At 45.3% G+C, this 21,155-nt stretch overlaps 1 protein-coding gene across 1 annotated transcript in view; it reads left to right on the top strand.

Moving 5' to 3' along the window:
- Positions 1-2,245: 2,245 nt before the first annotated feature.
- The window catches only part of ttk (ttk protein kinase), a 46,225-nt gene continuing 27,315 nt past the window's right edge, over positions 2,246-21,155 (top strand). Inside the window, exons 1-7 of the mRNA XM_078400238.1 lie at positions 2,246-2,367; positions 9,959-10,087; positions 10,650-10,875; positions 13,423-13,529; positions 13,623-13,772; positions 14,203-14,320; positions 19,321-19,405. Of these exons, the coding sequence (XP_078256364.1) occupies positions 9,961-10,087; positions 10,650-10,875; positions 13,423-13,529; positions 13,623-13,772; positions 14,203-14,320; positions 19,321-19,405 (813 nt within the window). The 5' untranslated portion in view covers positions 2,246-2,367; positions 9,959-9,960. The remainder of the gene's footprint in view (positions 2,368-9,958; positions 10,088-10,649; positions 10,876-13,422; positions 13,530-13,622; positions 13,773-14,202; positions 14,321-19,320; positions 19,406-21,155) is intronic.

The following is a 21,155-nucleotide window of genomic DNA, read 5'->3' as shown; positions in this document are numbered from 1 at the left end:
GGTAGCTGGTTCAATATACCCACCACCCTTTATATGAAAAAGTCACCCCTCAGGTTCCTATTAAATCTTTCCCCCCTCACCTTAAACCCATTATGTCCCCTCATTCTTGATTCCCCATTACTCTGGGCAAGACACTCCTTGCATCGACCCGATCTACTTCTCTCATGATTTTGTGCACTTTAAAAAGATCATCGCACATCCACCTGCTCTCCAGGGAATAGAGTCCAGCCTGCTCATCTTCTCCCGAAAGCTCAGACCCTTTAGTCCTGGCAAAATCCTTGTAAATCTGCACCCCTTCCAACTTAACAACATCTTTCTTATAACATGGTGCCCAGAACTGAACGCAATACTCCAAATGCAGCCTCACCAACATCTTATATAACTGCAACATGACCGCCCAACTTCTATATTTAATAATCCAAGAATAGGAATTGAGTCCCAGCTTATAACCACCACCTTCTGTGTGAAAAGTTAACCCTCAGGTTCCTATTAAATCATTCCACCCTCAGCTTAAACTGATGTCCTCTGGTTCTTGATTCCCTTACTCCTAACGCTTTTCACTGTACCTCAGTACACATGGCAATAAACCACGCGAAGAGAACTGGGCAAGAGACTCTGTGCATTCCCCTCACCTGATCTATTCCCCTCATGATTGTTTACACCGCTATACGATCACCCTACATCCTCCTGCACTCAGTCCTATCCTACCCAACCTCTCCCAATAGCTCAGACCATCGAGTCATGACAGCATCCAGGAGTGGAGATGTCTTTCAAAATTGGACAAGGAAACCATCACACTAGAGACTCAATGCTGGAGCATTCATTTGCAGACTCCAACCAACACTGTGTTTGGAACCTGAAAAATGTCTTTGATTAGTACAGGTTATGGGGAGAAGGCAGGAGAATGGGGTTTGGAGGGAGATAGATCAACCATGATTGAATGGTGGTGTAGACTTGATGGGCCGAATGGCCTAATTCTGCTCTTATCACTTATTATGAACCCTGTCAGGATAACCGGCTCCATCTCTTCATCAGCACAGCTGGGTGATTGGACAGCGCTCTCGCTCTCCCTCCCTCTCAATCTCCCTTTCCCTCTGTCTCCGCCTTTCCCTCTTCCTCTCACCCTGTCTTTCCCTCCCTCCCCCTTCCCCCTCTCCCCTTTCCCTCCCTCTCTCTCCCCTTTCCCTCCCTCCCCTTTCCCTCTCTCCCTCCCCCCTCCCCCTTTCCCTCTCTCTCCCTCCCCTTTCCCTCTCTCCCTCCCCCTTTCCCTCCCCCTTCCCTCTCTCACTTTCCCTCACTCCCCCCTCTCTCCCCCTTTCCCTCTCTCTCCCTCCCCTCCCTCTTTCCCTCCCTCCTCTCTCCCCTTTCCCTCTCGCCCTTCCCTTTCCCTCTCTCCCCCTTTCCCTCTCTCCCCTTTCCCCCTCTCCCCTCCCTCCCTTCCCCGTACCCTCCATTCCCCCCCTTACCATCCCTCTCTCTCTCTTCCCCTTTCCCTCTCTCCCTCCTCCTTACCCTCTCTCCCCCTTTCCCTCTCTCTCCCTCCCCTTTCCCTCTCTCCCTCCCCCTTTCCCCCTCTCATTTTCCTCTCTCCCTTCCCCTTCCTCCTCGCCCTTCCCCTTTCACTCTTTCCCTCCCCCTTCCCCTCTCTCTCCCTCCCCATTCCCTCTCCCTCCCCATTCCCTCGCTCCCTCCCCCTTCCCTCTCTCCCTCCCCCTTTCCCTCTCTTTTCCCTCTCCCTCCCTTTTCCCTCTATCTCCCTCCCCTTCCCCCTCTCCCTCCCCCTTTCCCTCTCTATCACCCTCCCCCTTCCCCCCTCTCTCCCGCCCCCTCTACCCTCTCTCCCTCCCCCTTCTCTCTCCCTCCCCCTTCTCTCCCCCTCTCTCCATCCCCCCTTTCCTCCCTCCCCCTTTCCCTCTCCCCTCCCTCTTTCCTTCCCCCTCTCCCTCCCCCTTTCCCTCTCTCCTTCCCCCTCTGCATCCTTTCCTTCTCTCCCTCCCCCTTTCCCTCTATCTCCCTCCCCCTTTCCCTCTATCTCCCTCCCCCTTTCCCTCTATCTCCTTCCCCCTCCCCTCTCCCACTCTCTCTCTCTCAATCCCAATTCTCGCACTGCTCGCTAGGGGGCGGGGGCGGGGGCAGGGGGGGGGCGGGGGCGCGGAGAGAAGTACAGTACAGGCTGGCCGTGGGCCAATCGGAGCCGTGAGCCGCGCCCGGAGCCAATGGTAGGGCGCGATGCTGCGAAGTGCGGTAATTTTGAACGCGGGCGGTTGGTGGCGCGGCTCGTTGTGGTCTGTCCGTGTCCGTGTCCGTGTCCGTGTCCGTGTCCGTGTCCGACCCAGCGACCGTAAACAGCGCCGCCTCACTCCATCGGTAAGTCGCTCATCACCTCCGTGTCCGCTCGCTCAGCCCTGGCACGTTGCATCTCAGACTTGGGCTTTACAGCCTTCCGCTTTATTGCGCAAAATGTCCACTCATCTCGACCTGTTGGGGGAGTCCAGAACCAGGCGCCACAGTTTAAGAATAAGGGGTAGGCCATTTAGAACGGAGATGAGGAAAAACTTTTTCAGTCAGAGAGTTGTGAATCTGTGGAATTCTCTGTCTCTGAGGGCAGTGGAGGCCAATTCTCTGAATGCATTCAAGAGAGAGCTAGATAGAGCTCTTAAGGATAGCGGAGTCAGGGGGTATGGGGAGAAGGCAGGAACGGGGTACTGATTGAGAATGATCAGCCATGATCACATTGAATGGCGGTGCTGGCTCGAAGGGCCGAATGGCCTCCTGCACCTATTGTCTATTAGAAGAAAATAACTGCAGATGCTGGTACAAATCGAAGGTATTTATTCACAAAGTGCTGGAGTAACTCAGCAGGTCGGGCAGCATCTCGGGAGAGAAGGAATGGGTGACGTTTCGGGTCGAGACCCTTCTTCAGACCTCTCTCCTCTCTTCTTCCCCAATTTTCTCCCTCCCCATTCCCTCTCTCCCTCCCTCTGAAGAAGGGTCTCGACCCGAAACGTCACCCATTCCTTCTCTCCCGAGATGCTGCCCGACCTGCTGAGTTACTCCAGCACTTTGTGAATAAATACCGTCTATTGTTGCTTGTCGCTGCCGGCGATTGCTCGACGTTGAACGGCGTCCGGCGTCGGCGTGTTTTGGGAGCTGGGCCGCCGAGGCTCAGCCAGCCCAGGTGCCCGAATCACACCGGGGTACGAGTTCACTTTGCCAAGACACAGTGGATATATTTAAGGCAGAGACAGATAGATTCTTGATTAGTACGGAAGTTATGGGGAGAAGGCAGGAGAATGGGGTGAGGAGGGAGAGATAGATCAGGCATGATTGAATGGCTTGTCTACTTTCTACTGCACAACCCCCAACAGCTGGCCTGGGCCCCATGGGTAGATTTAGCCTTGATGGGCCGACTGGCCTAAGTCTGCTCCTATAATGTATGACCCCGCCCCCGGCGGCTACTGACCTGTGCGAGATAACCACTTATGTTTGTGCAGTAATCAGCCAGAACCAGAGCCAGATCCATCTCGGAGAGGCCTGGCTTCTTCTTGCGTTTGAGGCAGCGGAAATTATGTAGCGCCCTCCAGGCGTTGTATCCAGTGCAATGTGCTGTGTCGAGGGAGAGCCGTGAGGTCTACCCCTCCACCAGAGCAGGGGACAGGGGACAGTGCAGTCGAAAATGACGTGCTGCGCTGTTTCCTGGTCTGCTCCACACATGCAGGCTGATGATGAACGCAACCCCCAACAATGCATAAGAAAATAACTGCAGATGCTGGTACAAATCGATTTATTCACAAAATGCTGGAGTAACTCAGCAGGTCAGGCAGCATCTCGGGAGAGAAGGAATGGGTGACGTTTCGGGTCGAGACCCTTCTTCAGACTGACACAATGCATGTTGGTGTTGAACCGGCTGACCCCTGTGCGGAGCCGGTTTAGGGCGACCCACTCTTTGCGGGGCATGTCCGAGCCGGGTGGGGCTGTGGTGTTCGGTGCGACGGTGAATTGAGGAGGTCGCGATGTCTGTTCCCAGCTGGTTCTCCATGCTCCTAGTATGTTGAAACCAGAGCCACAGAGGGTCGCTGAATGACGGGAGAAAGGGTGACGAGATGACAGGCGTTGAGGTCCCAGCTGCTGTGAATCCTGGGCGAGGTGCTGCAAAGGATATTTGGCGTCCGATGGGGCCTTGCACACCAGCCTATGAGTGAAGAACTCTCTGCGAAGCTTGGCGGGTGCGATACCTGCGAGGACCGGCAGGAGCTCCGTAGAGCGTAGGCTGCCAGTGATGATCCGCATGGTGTCTTTGAGGGTGGCGTCTAGCTTGCTAGTATGAGCGCTGCGGCACCATGCTGGGGTGGCGTACTCAGCGGCGCTGTACACGAGTGCAAGAGCACTGGTTTGAAGAGTAGATGTCCTGGCGTCCCATGACGATCCGGCCAAGCAACGCAGGAGGTTGTTCCGTGCCGAGACTTTAGCACGGTGAGCTTCAAGGTGTTGCTTGTAGGTCAGTTGCCGATCTAGTTTCACCCCGAGGTATGTAGGAAATGGGTTGTAGGGTAGTGGTGACCCATTGAGGGTCAGAAAGGTCTGAAGAAGGGTCTCATCCCGAAATGTCAACCTATTCCAGATGATGGAAGATTGAAAAAGTGAAGCAAGTGCAGGATAAAGGTGGATATAGGTGCAGGTGAATTATGCAAAGGCTACCAGTACTAGAATGTGATAAGTAATTGTAATGTGAACCGTTAGGGAGAAGTAAAAGGCAGATGGAATCAGAATCGGATGATAGGGAGAAGGGGCAGAGCCTGCAGGTGAACTGTGTATGGTGACACACGAGTGCAGATACTGGAATCAGAGTATGGAACAATCTGCTGGAGGTACTCTGTGGGTCAGGCAGCATGTGTGGAGGGAAATGAACAGTGGGTGTTTTGGGTTGAACTCCTTCCTCACTCAGGCAAAAGAGACTGGAAACATTGACTGTCCATTTCCCTCAAATGCTGCCTGAGCTGTTGAGTCCCTTCAGCAGATTATTAATTTTTGCTGTATTGGTGGGTGGCTGGATCCAGGAGCTGGAGGGGGAAGAATATAAGAATATTAGGAACGGGGACCAGGGGAGAAACGGGAGGTAGTCAGACGCAACTGAGGGAAGGATTACCAAGGAAGAATTAAAGAATTGCAAAATTCTTTGCTTGTACCATTGAGTTGTTGATTACTCGGTTGCATTATTGATATTGGTTTACTATTGTAATGTAATTAGATACAGTGGAAAATCTTTATTTGCATACTATCTGGGCAAATCATACTATAAATGAGTACAATCAAATAATACACAAGTACAACATGAATTGCAAAGAGAAAAATAACTAGAGTGTAGAATACACTATTGCAGCTGCAGAAACAAATGCAGATAATAAAATGGGGTGTTGGCCTCACCCTGGCACTGAGGAGGCTGAAGACGAATAGGTCAGTGTAGTAAGGAAAAATAATATGCACCAGGGAGCTTGGGATGGCAGTTGAGGACAGGGCATTGGCACTGTTTAAGCTTGGCCTCGCCAACTTAGAGGAGTTCATGTAGGGCGAATTGAATACAGTGGAGGAGGTGCATGTGAATCTTTGGTCTGGAATTGCTGTTTAGATCCCTGGATGGTGGTGAGGGAGGATGTTGGACCAAGTATTGTACCTAGTATGCTTGCAGGGTAAAGTTCCAGCAGACAGGAATGATTAGACTGGCGAATCGTGAAGGGAGTGACACTACAAAAGATGGAGAGGGGTTGGGTGGAGAAGATGTGACTGGCAGTAGGATCGTGTTGCAGCTGGGGGAAATGATGAAGGATGATGTGCTGGATACATTTCTCCAGCAGATTTTGTTGCTCCAGATTCCAGCATCTGCTGCATCTTGTGTATCCAGCTGGCCAAGTTAGCTAAGTGGCAACTCACTTTCCTGTTATGCCAATAGGATGATCAAATGAGTTGTGACAATTCCACAACCCATGCAACAGACAGGTTGTTTAGAAGCAGGTCATCACCTTTGGGATTTTGTTCAAATAGAAATCCCTTTTCGTCTGGTAAATCCCCAAGGCTCCACACAGAGTCTCGTGCCTTCTTGCTTCAGGTGCTTAAACGTGCTGCTCTCGTGCATTGAATTTCTTATACACACATTTTGGGTGTGCTTTTATGAAATAAAATATTTATTGATAATATTTCTGATGTAGAAAAAAAATCTGGATGAAATCAACTTCCCATTTTGAATTCGATTAAAAGCATCTTTTACGCTTCGGTTTGATGTAAGAGCTTTTGAATAAAGCTGCCTTGGCGGCTTATACCTTAAAATGAGGCCATTCAATAGAATTTGTAATATGCTAATTCATTGTGTCCAGCTTGAATTTAATATTGCCTGCATTCAGCTACATTGATTACTTTCATGCTGGCTCTTTGTAAAATGCAATGTGACACAAGTTTTGGTTCATGAAAGCGTTAACGAAAGTTGGTTCATGAAAGTTCTACATGTTCACTATTACAATTGGTCCATTTGCAGAAATCTTTCTCCCCAAATGCCCCCCCCCCCCCCCCCCCCGGGCCCCAGGTGATATGCAGGCAGAGTTTCCAATCTGTTACTCAGTCTAGTTATTTAAGTCCTGTTTCTATTTAATTTAGTAGTTGAAGTTTTTTCCCTTTTCTGTCCTTATTGAATTTTCACTCTCTGGTTTTCTTCTGTCGATTGACTTTTTTTGATAGTTTTTTGAATTACATTGCTTTAGAACAACATTTATAATTTTTCATTCATGTGTCTGTGTTGGACAATTGATAGTAGCAGAATGATTGTAATAATTCAATAGTTTGATCAACTAGATATATTGCAAACCCTAGTTCCCTTACAATACTGATGTAGATTTTGTACTCTTGTTCATTTTTTCCTTGTGAATTCTTGCTTATTAGAGTTTCTGAATAATAATAATAATAATAATATTCATTTATTGTCATTGCAACGAGTACAACGAAATTAAAAAATAGCCAATCCTGACGGTGCGTAAAAACATATATGCAATAAATGCAAAAACAAATAAATACAATTATATTAAGTACAAAAGTTTTAACAGTGTTGCCTAGTGCAGAAGGTAGTGTTCAGTTCTCGTATGGCCCTGGGGTAAAAACTGTTCTTAAGTCTGTTTGTTCGGGATTTGATCGACCTGAAACGTCGACCAGAGGGCAGATGAACAAACAGACGGTGGCCGGGGTGGGATGGATCTTTTATTATTTTGCCTGCTCTACTGAGGCAGCGTAGGCTGAACAGGTGCTCCAGGGAGGGCAGTGAGCAGCCGATGATCTTCTGGGCCGTCGTGATGACCCTCTGAAGGGCCTTCCTGTCCTTTTCTGAGCAGCTGGCATACCATGTGGTTATACAGTATGCCAGCACACTCTCGATGGAGCAGCGATAGAAGGACATCATGAGCTTCTCCTGCAGGTTGGTCTTCCTGAGGATCCTCAGGAAGTGGAGTCTCTGTGGTGCCTTCTTCACTGTGGTGATGGTGTTGGTAGACCAGGTAAGATCCTCTGCGATGTGCGTACCCAGGAACCTGAAAGCGGGTACCCTTTCCACACAGACCCCATTGATGTAGAGTGGGTCGTATTCTGCACTGGTTTTCCTGAAGTCTATTATAAGTTCCTTTGTTTTGGAGGAGTTCAGGACAAGATTGTTCACTGAACACCATGCTGCCAGCCTTTGGATTTCATCCCTGTAGGTTGTCTCATCTCCTCCTGAGATGAGTCCAACCACAGTCGTGTCATCCGCGAACTTGATGATGGTGTTGGTGGGATGGGTGGGGGCGCAGTCGTGAGTGTAGAGGGAGTAAAGGATGGGGCTCAACACACAGCCCTGTGGTGAGCCGGTGCTCAGTGTAATGGTGGAGGAGAGGTGAGGGCTTATTTTGACGGTCTGGGGGCGGTTGGTCAGGAAGTCCTTGATCCATTGGCAGATGGTGTGGGAAAATCCAAGGTCAGAAAGTTTGGTGACCAGTCTGCTCGGGATGACCGTGTTAAAGGCAGAGCTGAAGTCGAGGAAGAGCATCCTCACATAGCTCCCCTGGTGTTCAAGGTGGGTCAGTGCAGTGTGAAGAGCAGTGTCGATGGCATCCCCTGTAGACCTATTTGCTCTGTAGGCAAACTGGTATGGGTCGAAGGTGGGGTGGGAGGCTGGCTTTGATGTGCTGCAGGACCAGTCTCTCGAAGCACTTTGTCATGACCGGTGTGAGTGCTACCGGACGGTAGTCGTTAAGGCCGCTGATGACAGACTTTTTCGGCAGTGGGATGATTGTGGCGGACTTCAGGCAGGGAGGGATGGTGGATTTTAAAAGGGACAGGTTGAAGATTTTTGTGAAGACCTCAGATAATTGGTCTGCACATTCCCTCAGCACTCTGCCCGTCACACCATCGGGGCCTGCAGCTTTCCTGGGATTCACTGCTCTGAGCACGCGCTTAACATCATACTCCTGCACAGTGAAGGTGTTGCTGTCAGGTGCTGGAGAGGGTGTTATGTCTGCCACTGCAGCTTTCACCTCGAAACGAGCAAAGAAACAGTTAAGTTCCTCTGCCAGCGAGGCGTCGCCGTCGGCAGTCGTGCGGTTGCTGGTCGTAGTTGGTGATGTGCTGGATGCCTTGCCATACCCGCCGTGGGTCATTGTTGGTAAAGTGGTCCTCAATCTTCCTCTTGTAGGACGCTTTGGCATCCTTGATGCCTCTCTTCAGGTTGGTTCTAGCAGCACTGTATAAAGCTCTATCACTAGACCTGAAGGCGGTGTTACGGTCCTTGAGGAGAGACCTGACATCCTTTGTCATCCAGGGCTTCTGATTGGGATACAACCGGATACGTTTGTCGACGGTGACATTGTCAACACAGTTTTGGATGTAGCAGAGTACAGTTGATGTATACTCCTCCAAGTCCTGATCCTCAAAAATATCCCAGTTGGTCTTTTCGAAGCAATCCTGCAGCTGCGAGGAAGCTCCTTCAGGCCATGTCTTAACAGTCTTTATTTTCTTAACATCATTCTTAACATCATTCCTTTTCTTCCTATTAAATTTTCTTGCTACTATTTTATGGGATTCATTGCTGCTTGTTCCATTTCCACACTCTGGATCTCTGAGAATACAAATGATATGTACTTTGCACCATTCACCAACGTTGCATGCATGTTTTCTTGTGCAGCAAGAGAAAATCTGTTCCTTTGTTCTTACAATCATCTCATGGTGGCAATGCAGAAAAGATCCAACAGTAGAAACTTTGATCATCTTTTTAAAAATTCAAGTATTTAATGTCTGTTCATTATAATTGAATGCTAGATTACAAATAATTCAGGTAGAAAGTAGGATATGTTATATTATTGAGACATTTTAGTGCATCTCATTACAATGTGCATTTTCTCCCAAGAGAGGATAATATTGATGCATATATGATATTTTTTAACAATTGACATAGAAACATAGAAAATAGGTGCAGGAGGAGGCCACTTGGCCCTTCGAGCCAGCACCGCCATTCATTGTGATCATAGCTGATCATCTACAATCAGTAACCTGTGCCTGCCTTCTCCCCATATCCCTTGATTCCACTAGCCCCGAGAGCTCTATCTAATTCTCTTTTAAATTCATCCAGTGAATTTGCCTCCACTGCCTTCTGTGGCAGAGAATTCCACAAATTCACAACTCCCTGGGTGAAAACGTTTCTTGTCACTTCAGTTTTAAATGTCCTCCCCATTATTCTTAGACTGAGTTCCATGGTTCTGGACTCCCCCAACATTGGGAACATTTTTCCTGCATCTAGCTTGTCTAGTCCTTTTAGTTTAGACTATTTGTTTGAATATTTAACTATATTAAATAGATACTTTTTGTGGGACGTTGTTACTTTTGAACCAATCGAACTAATTTCAACCTTATTAGTTGAAATGCTTTTAAAGCATCTCACTTTCCTTGCTTGTAGTGATGGAGGATGAAATGAATGGCCCAAGCATGCGACTTGCTCGCCTTAACAGTCGTTTGGCATACCTTCGAACACAACTTGAGGAAGCAAACAGAACTGAAGAGTTGAAATCTAATTTGGAAGTTACAGGTACAGTGCAGCGCACCTCTTTAAGTTATGAAAGTATTAACTGTATAAATGGAAAAACAGCGAACTGCATTATGAGTAGGACATCCTCCTTCTGTTACCCGCCTCCATATAGAACTTAATTAGAAAAGGTATTGTACTTGTAACAATGTATAGATAATGTGCCATAAATGATTGGCCCTTAGTAGTATTTAAATGTTTATCAGCATGAGTGATATATTAAAATTCTTATGAAAAACCTGTGTTATTAGAGAAATATGCAGCCAGTGTTATTAGAGAAATAGGCAAGATAATTTCAATGTTTCTCCAGTGCCGTGACACTAAAACATCTAGCATAAAATCTCAGTTTGAGTCTTCTTGCTTAGATGATTGCAGTGTCTTTGATGTTTAAATTATCTTTTCATACATTTTTTATTTTTTACTATCAATCTGAAGAAAGGTTCTGACCCAAAACGTCACCCATTCTTTTTCTCTAGAGATGCTGCATGATCTGTTGAGTTACTCCAGAGCTTTGTGTCTATCTTCTATATGTTCTAATGAAATATTGCATTCTACTTTGCAACAGATCACACTGGCACAATTAGACGAATTATTGCTGATGGAAACTTTCCAGAGGATTGGCTGTTGTATCTACAGAAGGTGGAAAAGATGGGTGATCCACAAACTAATGAGAGCTTATTAAATAGGCTTATAGAGTTGTATGATGATGCCGTTGCTGCCTTGTCAGTGGAGAAGCATCATACAAATAAATGTTATGCTCACATCTTGATATCTTTTGCAAAACTTAAAAAGTAAGTACTTTTGTTTATTGCATTTCACTAAAATAGAATACATAATCTAATGACCTTTTTATGCCATCTAAATCATTTTTTAATGCTAAGAAAATGCATGCTTGTTTAGTCTTTAAAAGAATAGATTGATGACAGATAAGAGGAATTATATGAATAGATAACTGTCCAGGCATGTGAATTTTCCACAGATTTCCACGTTTTTAAAATCCATTTTCCGTGCTTTTTGCATGGTGTCCACGTTTTTCACTTTGCCAAATAAAGGGAGAAATTGGATCGAAAAAAAGAAAGAAAAATAAATAAACGATATATAGACTTGTAATGAACACTAGGATCCACTAGGGGAGGGGGTCTGTGAGAAATCCCCCCCGCGCGCCCTGGAAGTCTCCCCGGAAATGTGGCACCTAGGCTGGGCAAGCCAGCCATTCTTGACCTCATTGGGACTTCCATGGCCAATTTATCAATTCGGCCGCTAGAGGTTCCGCGAGAAATCCCCCGCGCCGTGGAAGTCTTCCCGAAAATATGGCACCTAGGCTGGGCAAGGCAGCCAATCTCGACCTCATCGGGACTTCCATGGCCAATCGGTGGATTGAATTTGCAACCTGCGGCCGGGGCTCTGGAACTCCAGCCCAACTGGAGCCAGCAAATCTATCCCCATAGCCTACTTCCTTGGCCTGCTGGATAAACCAGCAAAGCTCTGGAACGAAGAGTGCCAGAAAATCAGTGGTGGAACTGTAATGAGTAAATATTAAATTTAAGTGCAAGGTTATATAATTAAATTAATTAAGACAGGTTTAAAATATAAAACACAGCAGAAAAGTCAATTACCGCCTTTTTGGGCTGATTATCAATTAATCTGCAAATTTACTTAAATGTTGTTAGTGTACAGTGACATATTCACATTATTTTGTAATGTCTGTTTTTACTTTAATCCACGAAAAGAGGCTTGAAACTGGTAATTTTGTGTGTAAATTTTTGACCCCCGTTGTACGCCTCGCACAAGCGCTCGGATCTTTTCCTCTTTTTTTTACCTCGCACATGCCTGCTGTCGCTTAATTTGAATGAATAAAATTGATGGTACAGGTGACTGAAGGGCAGCGCGGTGACGCTGGGGTAGAGTTGCCGCCTTACGGCGCCAGAGAGCAGGGTTTCATCCTACCTACTGGTGCTGTCTGTACGGAATTTGTACATTCTCCTGTGATCTTGGGCAACATTTTCACTCGGGATAGTCCAAATATGGAATGAGTTGCCAGAGGAAGCTCTAGAAGTGTGAACAATTATGACTTTTAAAAGACGTTTGACCAGATATACGGATAGGAAAGGTTTGGAGGACAATGCCAGGAAATGAGAATAGCACAACATACCAACTTGGTTGGAATTGACAAGGTTGGCCAAAGGGCCTGCTTTTGTGCTGTATAGCTCCAAAACTCTGGCTCTGAGTGACAGTGAGTTCATTTTCTGACATTTTCACCACCACCAATGGGATCCCATCACCAGCCACTTCTTACCAAGAGGTTCACTTGCATCTCCTCCAACCTTGTGTATCACCTCCGCTCAGTCTGCCTAAACCTACATGATCTCCTGGTTGCTAAACACTTTAACTCTCATTCCCATAATGATCTTTCTGTCCTGGGCCTCCTCCAGTCTCAGAGTGAGGCCCAACGCAGATTGGAGGAACAGCACCTCATATTTCGCCTTGGCGGCTTACAACCCAGCGGTATGAATATTGACTTCTCTAACTTCAAATAACCCTTGCTGTCCCTCTCTCTCCATACCTTCCCCATCCTCGCTCTCTGACCAGTCTGACTGTCCCACTGATAAAATTTTATCTGTGTACGCTTCATTGTCATCTTCCCCTAGCTAACAATGATCTATTTTACATATTCCTTGAACTACGTCCCCTTTGATGTCTCGTTTTCACGCCCATCTCTTTGTCTCCCTTTCCCCTGACTCTCAGTCTGAAGAAGGGTCTGGACCCAAAACATCACTCATTCTTTCTATCCAGAGATGCTGCCAGTCCCACTGAGTTACTCCAGCATTTTGTGGCTATCTTTGGTGTAAATCAGCATATGCAGTTCCTTCCTACACATCAAAAGATGAAAATTGGATGAAGGGGAAAAAAGACTATTTAAATATGAATTCACATAATTATTCTTAGATTTATAGCCATGGGTACACGAGTACATGAATCTATAGACTATTTGAATAAAATGTGCGTTAAAAGTGACAGGTGTGCAGATCATTCCTTGAGTTAGAAACACATTGTAACTCCAATATGTGCACGATCATAAAGTTCCTTGTATTCTGTTATGTAATATTAACAAATATTATTTTTCTATCAAAATCTAAATGGTTATGAAAAGTATTTAGAATGAGCACTGAATAGGCACGAAAATTTCAAAATGGAAATAGCCATTAATCTTGCGTCCAGAGAATTAAAAGTTAGGATATTGATTAAGATTAATTAAAGAAGAATTAAGATTGATTTCAATTTTATTTTTGTCTTTATGTAAGCTCTTAAGAAATTCTACTCTCCTTTCTCTCCTTCAGTTTTGTGGATGTGGATGAAGCACAGGAGCAGTTCAACCTGGCTCGAATCAATTGCAAGAAGTTTGCTTTTGTGCATGTAGCATATGCGCAATTTGAGCTAGATCAAGGTCTGTATTCATTCCAGTTTTATTATTGTGATATGTTAATAGTGTGGTATAGTTTTATGAGAAGTGAATAATCAAGTTATTGTCTTTTGGCAGGCTCTGTACGGAAGTGTAGAGGTATTCTTCAGAAAGCACTGGATGTCAAAGCAAAACCACTAGAGCTGTTGGAAGTTGCTGTTCAAAACTTAAATCAAGGGAAAGTGCAACTTGCGTTATCTGATGATTGGGATAAAGAAAATCTATCAGGTGTGTTGATTATTTTGGGGATGCAAGAGGAAAGTTAATGTAAATCAACATGAAAGGACACAAAGCTCTTTTCTAGCATTTCAAAATGTTTTGAGTATTTTGTGGATCATGCATAAGTGTGGATGTGATATACTGTAATTACACAATTTTTCACCACTTGATTCAAATGTTGCAAGAATATGATCAAAATCACAGCAGAGAGATAATATTTTATTGAACAAGTGTGACAGAAAATATACTTGCACTATTTTGGGGAAGAATTTAGAATAAATGTATAGCATTGCTTGTCGTAAGACAAAACCATGCCTGTTTATGCACAACTTGTTTTAAAAGCTAATGTAAATTATGCAAGACTTGGGTAGAAATCCCCACTTTTAATGATAGAATATGTGTATATATATCTTACAAGTACTTTTTTACCCCTTCACAGTACCTGTGAGTAAAACAACTTCAAGCTTGTTATCAGCGGAAAATGTTGCAATTACCAAGATCAAGATGAACGGTGATAGCCCTGGAGAATTACAATACGATCCCATTTCATCACTGAGGTTGAATATCTGTCTCATTTCTACTTTAAAAATTATTTGGTTGGGATATTTTTGGGCTTGAGTATACTAGTGGAATTTTTCTGGTCTGTGGATTAAGCTGGTAAATGGACAGAATATTTATGATAATAGAGGTACAAGAGATTTCAGAAGTTGGAATCCGTAGCAAAGAAACAGTTGAGCTGCTGAAGGAATTTGATGTGGTCAGGCAACATCTGTGGAGGGAGATGAATAGTCAACATTTTGGGTTGAGACCCTTGAGACACTTCATCTCGACTGAAAATAGAGAAGAAATCAGTCAGTATAAAGAGGTGGGGATGGGGGTGAAACAAGCTAGTGTAGTGAGTCCAAAACGAGCGATGTTATCAAAAGACTTTATTCTTGGTAAAAACCGTGACAAAACGCAACGCACTTACTTTGGACACACACTACTTAACTAGCTAATATAATCTAATCTAATCTCCCCTGTTTGGCGCCAGACACCACTATACCTCGCGCTCCCGCACCACGTGACCCGTTAGCCCAACCGAAGGTTCGAGACCCCCCCGCCAATCCGTATGTCCCTACATGAGCAAGTGATAGGTGGCCACGTGAGGAGGGGTTGATTGGCAATTAACAGTCTGAAAGGAAGGTGAAGAATAGAACTGAATAAGGGGGGATGGTGGCTGATGTGAATATCTGTGGAGGGAGGGGGGGAAGGTTCCAATGGGAAGATTGTGTTGATGATAGACAGATGGAATTGGGAGAGGGGGTGGAAATCGAGGTGATAGAAGGTGGGGGTATTGTGGGAAGGAAGCTCCTCTTCTCCCCAAATGGAACAAGGATAGAGTTCCCTTGCTCCTTGCCTTTCGTACCACCAGCCCCATCCGACACATTCTCTGACATTTCCACACCCTCAATGTGATCTACCGGCAGTCACGTTTTCCCATCCTCATTCATCTTTGTGTTCTGTATCGACCACACTCTCTGCCCCTCAAATACTTTTTCGTATAGCTACAGGAGAAGTGACACCTGTCCTTGCACTTTCTGTCACTTCCTACAAAGGCACCCAGCAACCCTTCCAGGTGAGACAAGGATTCATGTGCAACACTTTCAACCTAGTGTACTACATTTGGTGCTCCTGATCTGGCCTCCTTTACTTTGGCAAGACCGAGTGTTGATTAGGTGTCTGTTTTGCTAAATGCTTGCCACTGTCTGCCATGGCCTTGTGAAGCACACATCTGCTAACCATATTAACTTCCTTTCCCATACCGACCTTGGGGTCTCTTCCAGTGTCCGATTGAGGCCAAACACAAACTAGAAGAACAGCACCTCATATTCTGCTTGGGTAGCCAACAACCCAATGGCATGAACATTGAATTCCCCAATTTCAAGTAATACCCCCACCCCCATCCCATCTCTTTCCATTGCCTCCCACACCCTGGTGAGCATCCATTTCTCACATCTCCCATCAAGCTCGCCAGCCTGTAACTTTCCTCCAAACACTCGGTTATCATTCCTGAATCTCCCCTCTATCCATCAATCTGAAGAAGGATCTGTATGCTCATGATGCAGCCAGATCCATTGAGTTCCACCAGTTCTTTGTTGTTACCCATCGTATCTTCCTCATCCCTGCTTTTCTATTTCTGCTTTCTGCTCTCAGTCACTGCGTGACTTCCTGGTTTGCCCAACACTCCCTCTCCTCGAACACTTCTGCAACTGTAGGAAGTGTAACACTTGGCCCTACACCTCCTCCTTCGCTTTCATCCAGGGACCCAAGCAGCCCTTCAGAGAGAGAGAGAGAGAGATACCCAAATCTCATTTATTGCATTTGTTGTTCTTGATGTGACCTCCTCTGCATTGACGACATCAAAGAAAGACGACTTTGCTAAGGACAGTAAAGAAGGTTGTCTCTGGTCACAATAGGATCTAGATCAACTGAGAAAGTGGTCAATGGAATAGCTGTTGGAAATTAACTTGGTCAACGGCACGGTAGCACAGCGGTAGAGTTGCTGCTTTACAGCGAATGCAGCGTCGGAGACTCAGGTTCGATCCTGACTACGGGTGCTGCACTGTAAGGAGTTTGTACGTTCTCCCCGTGACCTGCGTGGGTTTTCTCCGAGATCTTCGGTTTCCTCCCACACTCCAAAGACGTACAGGTATGTAGGTTAATTGGCTGGGTAAATGTAAAAATTGTCCCTAGTGGGTGTAGGATAGTGTTAATGTACGGGGATCACTGGGCGGCACGGACTTGGTGGGCCGAAAAGGCCTGTTTCCGGCTGTATATATATGATATGATGATATGATATGATAAGTATGAGATGATGCATTTTGGCAAATTAAACAAGGGCAGGATATAGTGAATGACTGGGCCTTGAGGTCTGTTGTTGAGCAGCAAGACCTTATTGTACAATACATTACCTACATTTGTTGCTACTTTCAGGCAACAGAGTGGTGAAAAAAGCATATGGTATAATAATAATAATAATAATAATAATAAGCATTTATTTTATATAGCGCCTTATCAGGTGCTCAAAGCGCTTTACATAAACAATCAAACATAAAAACAAACAGACAAACTATCCTAACGGAGAAGCGGCGAATAAACAACGCCAGCGTCCTCTCACGTCAGGGTCCGGCAGTAGACAACAAAAAGGACAGGACACACAGATACAATATTTTACACAATTTTTACACAATTTTTACACAAACAGCCATCACAGTGATTGCTCTAGGCACACCCTCACTGTGATGGAAGGCAAAGTCTTATCTCCTCCTGATTTCTTCTCCCGTGGTGCCACGAGGTGATCGAGGCTCCCAACGTTTTGAAGCCCCCACCGGGCGATGGAAAGTCCCAGGGCCGAGCCGAGCAGGCCGATGAAGGTCCTGAGCCCCCACCGGGCGATGGAAAGTCCCAGGGCCGAGCCGAGCAGGCCGATGAAGGTCCTGAGCCCCCACCGGGCGATGGAAAGTCCCAGGGCCGAGCCAAGCAGGCCGATGAGAGTCCTGAGCCCCCACCGGGCGATGGAAAGTCCCAGGGCCGAGCCAAGCAGGCCGATGAAAGTCCTGAGCCCCCACCGGGCGATGGAAAGTCCCAGGGCCGAGCCAAGCAGGCCGATGAAGTCCTGAGCCCCCACCGGGCGATGGAAAGTGCTGCGGCCGAGCCACGCAGGGCGATGAGGGGCCTGCGAGCGGGTCGATCATACCTCGCACTTCGGGGCAGTCGAAGCTGCTACGGCTGGAGCTCCCAAAAGCTGGTCGCCAGCCAGGGACCTGCGAGCTCCCGATCTGGCGGTCTGCAGGGTCCACGGCCGAAGCCTCCGAGATGGTAAGTCCAGGCCCTGCGACCGGAGTCTTCAAGGTCGATCCCAGCTGGAGGCCGCCGACTCCACGATGTTAGGCCGTAGCGCGAACGGAGATACGACACGGTAAAGGTCGCATCCCCGTTGAGGAGGAGATTTGAAAAAAGGTTTCCCCACCACCCCCCCACATACACAGAGTTAAAAATAAAACAAAACGTACATTAAACGATGACAGACAAAAAAACAAAAAAAAGACAGAGAGACTGCCGGTGAGCCGCAGCTGCAGAACACAGCCACGCCCCCTTTTTTGTTTGCCATCATCGCCCCAGGCACCGCGTATAGGTGTTGTGTGGCTGTCATGTTACTGTTGCACAAATCATTTGTTAGACTGCAGCTAGACTGGAGGGTTGTGTGGATTTCTGGTTCCACGCAGTAGGAAGGAATAATGTGACTAAACTGCTGAAAATATTCACAGGGATGTTGCCTGGACTGTTTAAAGTCAGAGGGACCCAGGTTTATAGGAAATGTGTGTGGCAACATTTTTGTTTGTATAGAGTGGCACGTATCTGAAATGTGCTGCCAGGGTGGTGGCGACAGCAGATACCCTCATCAATCACTTTCGTCACCATCTCAAAAAACTTAAATTAGTCAGCTATGACCTGCTACAGACAAAGCCATATTGACTGCCCCTAATTATCCCTTTCTCTTCCAAATGTGAGTAAATCCTACCCCAAATATTCCTCTCAAATTGCTTCCCTACACTGATCTGAGACTGAATGGCCTATTCATTTGTGCATTATCTCTGCTTCCCTTAAACAAAGGAACAGCAGTGTTTCTTCTCTAGTCCTCTGGGACCTCACCTGTGGCAAGAGAGAATACAAAGATCTTTGTCAATGCATCTGTAGTCTTCTCTTGCCTCTCAATAACCTGGGATAGATTCTATCGGGCCTTTTCAAAAGACCCAATACAATTGCTTCCTTGGTCTCAAACTACCCTAGCATATTAGTATACCTCGCACTGATCTCATAATCTTTCATGTCCTTCCTCATGGCGAATATAGATGCAAAGTACTTGTTCAGTACCTCATCTACTTCCCCTGACTCCAGGCTTAAATTCTTCCTTATTCTTGGGTGGCCCTACCTTCTCTCCAGTTTGCTATGGCTTTTAATGTATTATAAAAAGCCTTGTTATTTTCTTTAATCTGGTGTGCCAATGACATTTCCTTGCCACTTTTTGCTCATGTTATTGCTTGCTTTTTTTTTCCATTTTGCTTTATATTACTCAAAGACCTGGTTGTCCAAGGTTCCTTTGCCTCGCCTTCCATATCCTGTGTGAACTCCAACCAACTGGTCTTTAAACATGCCTGTTGTAGACTTGCCCTATAACAGCTTGAAATGTCAGTGGTTAACTGGTTCAACTCTGGTGTTCATTGAAGCAGGCATGTTTCTTACGACATGTATGAGCCCACATCTGCCCATGCTATGCCCATAGCCTGGCTATTATCTAGATCTTGCTGCTTGTGCCAAGAGCTGCTTCATTACCCAAAGAGATAAGAATGGAATTCTAAAAGTATCATAAGGTAACCCTTTTCCTGTTACCCCCTGGTACAATGTGATTAATAAATTTGAGCTCTCTTGTAAAAGTTTACTATTTCTTGCACATATTGAGTTCTTTTTGTTGAACAAGGGATTACTCACATTTTTTTCTTTTCTACACTATTAGGGCTGATGTCAGCAACCTGGCCAATGATATGTCATTCTTAGAGCAGAAAACAGTCAAGCAGCTGAAAGGCGGCACTGGTTCCAAGGTAGAAAATTTCACAAAACTTGATAAATAATTTTGTACATGTATTTCACAACTGTCTCATCTTTAGCAGTTTTCTTTCATTTAAATTGATCTTGATACGATTGCTTTCTCAATTGGGCTCAATTTGTTTGATAGACTGCTCACGCGTTTTGGGCCTTTATTGTATTTCATAATATTGAAAAAATATGCTGTTCTATGAGAGCTGGGTTCAAAGGTGTTGCACATTCAATGACAAAAGATTACTTCCCTTCACTCCCATTTCTCCAGGAATTCCTGTTGTCACTGAGCTTAGTAAAAATTCAGTAAAATTCATTTTGAGCTCAGTAAAAAAATCAGGGACAGTTTCTTTCCAGCTGTTATCAGGCAACTGAACCAATCTACCAACTACAGCATTTTTGGAATTACTATCCACCTCATTGAAGACCCTCGGACTATCTTTGATCGGACTTTACTGGCTTCATCATGCGCTAAACGTTATTCCCTTGTGTCTCTGTACACTTGGACGGCACTATTGTAATCATGTATTGGCTTTCAGTTGATTGATTAGCACGCAGCCTAAGCTTTTCACTGTACCTTGGAACATGTGACAAAAAACTATACTAAACTAAATTTGTCATGGCATTTAGCAGCTTGTTCATGCTTCTGTTTTTTTCACATTGGCAACACCAAGTGTAAATTCAGCAACAGCTTTGCGAACAGTTGTGCTCGGTCCACCAAGCATACTGGATCTCCTGATAGCTAACCTTTTTGACTCCCCTTCCCACTTCCATAGTGGCCTTTCTGTCCTGGGCTCTTCATTGCCAGGATGAGCCACATGCAAACTGGCAGAACATCACCTCATTTTGCTTGGGTAGCTTACAACCCAACGGTATGAACACTGAATTATCCAATTTTAGGTAACCTCTAACAACCCCTGTATTTCTCCCTTTCACCTCCACCTCCATTCTTCCTCTGCCTTCACAATTTGCAACTTTTTAACGTCTCGCATCTTTTTTCAACTCTGGTCTTTGTCCAACCATCTGCCTATCAATCTCCACCCCTGACTTCCCCATTGTTCACCTAATATCCTCCGGGCTTTGTCCTGTCTGTCTCTTCCTGCTTTCTCTTGCAGATATTTTATTAAATGCTACATTCAAGTTCTTAGCCTGCCTCTACAAATGTATGAAAGCTTTACTATTTGATGGTTGGAATTGCAATTTTTAAAATTGTGTATTATGTATTACTAATTAATTAACAGTTTACAGTTATGTATTACGTTAATTAACAATTTACGGTAACAATGATCTCTCACCAAATGATGGCCATATATTTTGTTTGGAGAACAAAATCTAATTTCCAAAATTTGGTTTATTATTTCTTAAGAGTTCAAAACATGATATTGCTCATTGATGCATTTACATGTATCAATCTGCTTGTAATAGCTTTCTTTAAAGATTTTACTCAAAGCCTTTGGTCTTTTAAAACCAAGGTTTGGACATTCTCTGGTGCCTAGTTGGTAGGTATTGAACCTGTGAACAAACATTCAAATACCTTTTTAAAATAATCTACTACCACTTCAGTAAACTGAAAAAAAGTTAATGCTAAATAGAGAATAAGATGGATGACCAAAATAACATTAGCAGGAGTGTGACAGTACAACTGTGATACTTGCAATCAATTGCTTACAGTTTCATTGATTGCTTTTTTTGCTGTTTGGTCCCAGGTTCGATCATTAAATTCAGAAATTTAACATTGCTGCTTAAGTTAAATTT

This window comes from Rhinoraja longicauda, chromosome 5 (genome assembly GCF_053455715.1).
Source record: "Rhinoraja longicauda isolate Sanriku21f chromosome 5, sRhiLon1.1, whole genome shotgun sequence".
NCBI lineage: Eukaryota > Metazoa > Chordata > Chondrichthyes > Rajiformes > Arhynchobatidae > Rhinoraja > Rhinoraja longicauda.
This window is presented reverse-complemented; position numbering and strand designations above follow the sequence as displayed.